Source organism: Formica exsecta, unplaced genomic scaffold (assembly GCF_003651465.1).
Source record: "Formica exsecta isolate Colony F162 unplaced genomic scaffold, ASM365146v1 scaffold1155, whole genome shotgun sequence".
Lineage (NCBI taxonomy): Eukaryota > Metazoa > Arthropoda > Insecta > Hymenoptera > Formicidae > Formica > Formica exsecta.
This window is the reverse complement of record NW_021848495.1, coordinates 7,090-10,565: the sequence shown is the minus strand read 5'-3', so window position 1 is coordinate 10,565 and position 3,476 is coordinate 7,090. Positions and strand designations below refer to the sequence as shown.

At 42.3% G+C, this 3,476-nt stretch overlaps 1 protein-coding gene across 1 annotated transcript; it reads right to left on the bottom strand.

The window, feature by feature from the left end:
* Positions 1 to 2,274: 2,274 nt before the first annotated feature.
* On the bottom strand, positions 2,275 to 3,474 carry LOC115238679. Its single transcript, XM_029812696.1, has 2 exons — positions 2,881 to 3,474; positions 2,275 to 2,787 (listed from the first exon to the last, which is right to left on the bottom strand). Exons 1-2 carry the CDS (start codon positions 3,472 to 3,474, stop codon positions 2,275 to 2,277), a joined length of 1,107 nt encoding a protein of 368 aa, XP_029668556.1.
* Positions 3,475 to 3,476: the final 2 nt, after the last annotated feature.

The window sequence follows — 3,476 nt, the reverse complement described above, 5'->3', positions numbered from 1 at the left end:
GCACTAGAATATCAGGTATCCGACTTTAAAAATACGCCACATATACAGACAGGATTAGATCTTGTCACATTACCAATGCGAGAAGCGAAACGCGAAAAGATAAATTTGCTATTTGATACAGGAGCCGCAATATCACTAATTAAAGTGAAACATTTAAAAGGCGAAACGTTAATAAAAGAAGAAAAGAACGCTCATCGGCGTAACGGGACATAAGAATAGGATATATAGGAGAGTTCTAACCCAGGTCCTCTGAGGGGTGGGGGGGGGAGGGGAAATCAGCGCGGGGGTATGACGTCACGCGGGGGACCGCGGCGAAACTGATGGGCGAGGAGTCCGCGGAGAAGGGGAGGGGGACCGCGTCCTAACCGATAGGCGAGGCACCCGTTAACTTAACCGGTAGGCGAGGGGTCCGCGGAGAGGGGGAGGGGGACCCGCGGCGAAACCGATAGGTGAGGGACCCGCAGGGAAGAGGGGGATCGCGGCGAAACCGATAGGCGAGGGACCCGCGGGGAAGAGGGAACGCGAAGGTACGATGCCGCGAGGAGGCGTAGAAGAAAGATAGCGCAAGACGTCCGCAATGTATAAGAGAAGGATAGCGCTAATGATATTCTATGGGCGTGGGAGGATAGCGCGAGGCGTCCATATGAGCGTAAGATATATTATAAATAATTAATATGATATAAAATAAAAAATGCAATTTTCTTCACTCTATACCACCACATTCAACAGGGCTCTCAACACCAGGCTCCCATCGCCAGGTCCTTCGCCCACCATGACGCGTTCAATCGGCCTCGGCACAACACGGCTTCAATCAATGATGGCATTTTTTAAACTTCATTTGGAAAACACTTAATAGACTTCTTCTCTATTCGCTGTCAAACACTTTGTGACGAACATATCGGGATAGACATTGTCTCGAACATTTTAGAGTAAATGTATCACTTACGAAGAACGCTTACTCTCAACTCTTGATAAGAAAACAAAAGTTAGCATGTTTCGTCGGACAATTATTTAAAGTCTTTTAAATATGAATAATATATTATTATAATATGTAAACCACTATCGAACGATTATTGAACAGCTTTTGAACGGCTTTGAACGGTTATCGAACGGCTACCGAACGGCTTTGAACGGTTATCGGACGGCCATTGAACGTTTTTGAACGGTTTTGAACGGTTATCGAACGGCTACCGAACAGCTTTGAACGGGTATGAACAACTATCGAACGGCTATCGAATGGCTTTTGAACGGTTTTGAACGGCTACCGAACGGCTTTGAACGGCTATCGAACGTCTTTGAACGGCTTTGAACGGTTATCGAACGGCTTTGAACGGATATGAACGACTATCGAACGGCTATTGAACGGCTTTGAACGGCTTTGAACGACTATCGAACGGCTTTGAACAGCTATAAACGACTATTGAACGACTATCGAACGACAAAACAATTATTTATACACCATTCAAATATTTAAAGTTTATGTCCATGTACTGAAATGTAACATCTATATTTTAATTAACTAGCTGACGCCGTTATCTAACGTCACGTACTGAAATTTAATACTCGCATACTAGGATAAGAAAGAGGAAAAGGAAGAATAAAAAAGAATGAAAATATATTTTAACAATAGTTTATTCTAAATAATGTTTGGATGAATCTTTATGATGATTCGTCCACCAATTGAATATTTTAAATACATTTTGTAAAGCGCAATTTTTTAAATGTTTTTCACAGCGCATAGTATTAGTAACATCTAGCTTATTTAACGAAGTGATATCTTCATAGTCCGTATCCAAGGTCTCAATAATAACGTCATTTCTCGCATCATTGTCAAGTATATCGGTCAACCATTCTCGATTTTCGTGTCCTTTAACGTACACGATAGAAGATACTCCTCTTCCTCTTCCGTAGCACCCATCACAGCTCTCGTAATCAAACGCCTAGCGAAGCTGTATGGAACGTTTCCATCCTCCCATTGAAGTCCATGGTGATGTCTGATGAGCCATGAAGCTTGGCATCTCTCAGATTTTGTAAGCGCACGCCATGGTACGGGACTTGCAAAAAAGTAATGAGAGAGAACAAGCCAATTTCTCAATATCGCTACTTCTTTTACGACAAAGTTTCGCCCGATAATGAATCCTTGCAGATCTACAAACGTTGGCGCGATCATGCCGATAATATTACCGTACGACTGCAAGAATGATGTATGACTGCTGTCGATCGTCAAATCTCAATCTTTATATATTTTTGACATTGGAGGGGATATTTGCTGATTTAGGTAATTTTACGAACTACGTTGGTCAATGGGCAATATTCGACAACGCGATCATGCAAGATGAGGCAATTGGCGGTAGTGTTTGCCGGTATATCATCCTTGCACTCAAACTCTAATCTTACGTCCACGGTGGAATTTTTGACAGACTCGTTTTGTCGCGAGCAATCGATAACCGCGAGAGGACCGCAATGTAGAAATTTTGAAATGTTTAATAGCACATCATCATTATCACATCCGTAATAAGATTCGCGAAAACGAGAGTACATATCGAATAAGAGGGCGAATCTATTTTTATCGAAATCTAAATTCAAATCATCGTAGGGATAAAATTCCGAGTTTAGATAGAGTTTAACGTTGGTCAATTTGCAGTCGTCGAATGTAGTAATATCTTTTGACACAGCATTTTTTCTGCCAGTCTGCAGCGCAAAGATCACGTATCGCGGCTTCTCCAGCTGAGAGGCGGCTTTCACGGTCCACGAATGCTTGGTCGTATTATGCAATAGAGAAAATTCCTATAGATCCCAAGAGGGAAAACTCATATTCAAGTATCGCCCGCTTTCCAACGCGCGTAGCAAGGATAGTTTGTTGACCTCGCTCAATATTACATGTGGCATACGCCATTGTATCTTGAATAATTCGATATCAGCTTCAGCCGAAGCATGTCCAAATATGCAATTGTTGTCGTTGCGCGAACGTATCAGAATTAATTCGTGACGAGCGTTGATCACAACTCGCTTATAATCTTCGCAAAAACCTAATAGTATGTTTAGCGGCACACAAAAATTGAAGTAAGCTTCAGCATTATGCGACATATTCCACGCAGCATCCTCTAAGATTTTACCTTTCTCGGTTGTTAGAGAGACATAGTTTTTAATCGTGGAAGTTATTCCAACGTTTCTGTTGCGGTCAATCTCCACACCGTCGAGTTCATATCGAAGTTCATCAAACATAAACGCGACACAATTGTTGCCCAATACCACTCTTCCCCCTTCAGCTACTTTACGCACCCTCAACTTTCCCTCGACGTATAGAAAACTTTCACATGGTAACGTGTACAAATCTTGATGTTGTATCGGTATCAGTATCTCGTCGCTGTATCCAAGCGTTGTGTTGGCGTATGGATTGTACGTATGAGTCTCAATCTTGACGATACGATCATCAAAGATCGGCTCGCCTCCGATATTCAAGATGTCAATCATAT

What these genes read in the sequence shown, in the direction of transcription:
- LOC115238679 (XM_029812696.1), bottom strand. Translation starts at nt 3,474, where the DNA reads ATGATTGACATCTTGAATATCGGAGGCGAGCCGATCTTTGATGATCGT. An exon ending in TACAATGGCGTATGCCACAT is followed by an intron (nt 2,788 to 2,880) that starts GTAATATTGAGC and finishes TGGGATCTATAG; the next exon opens with GAATTTTCTCTATTGCATAA.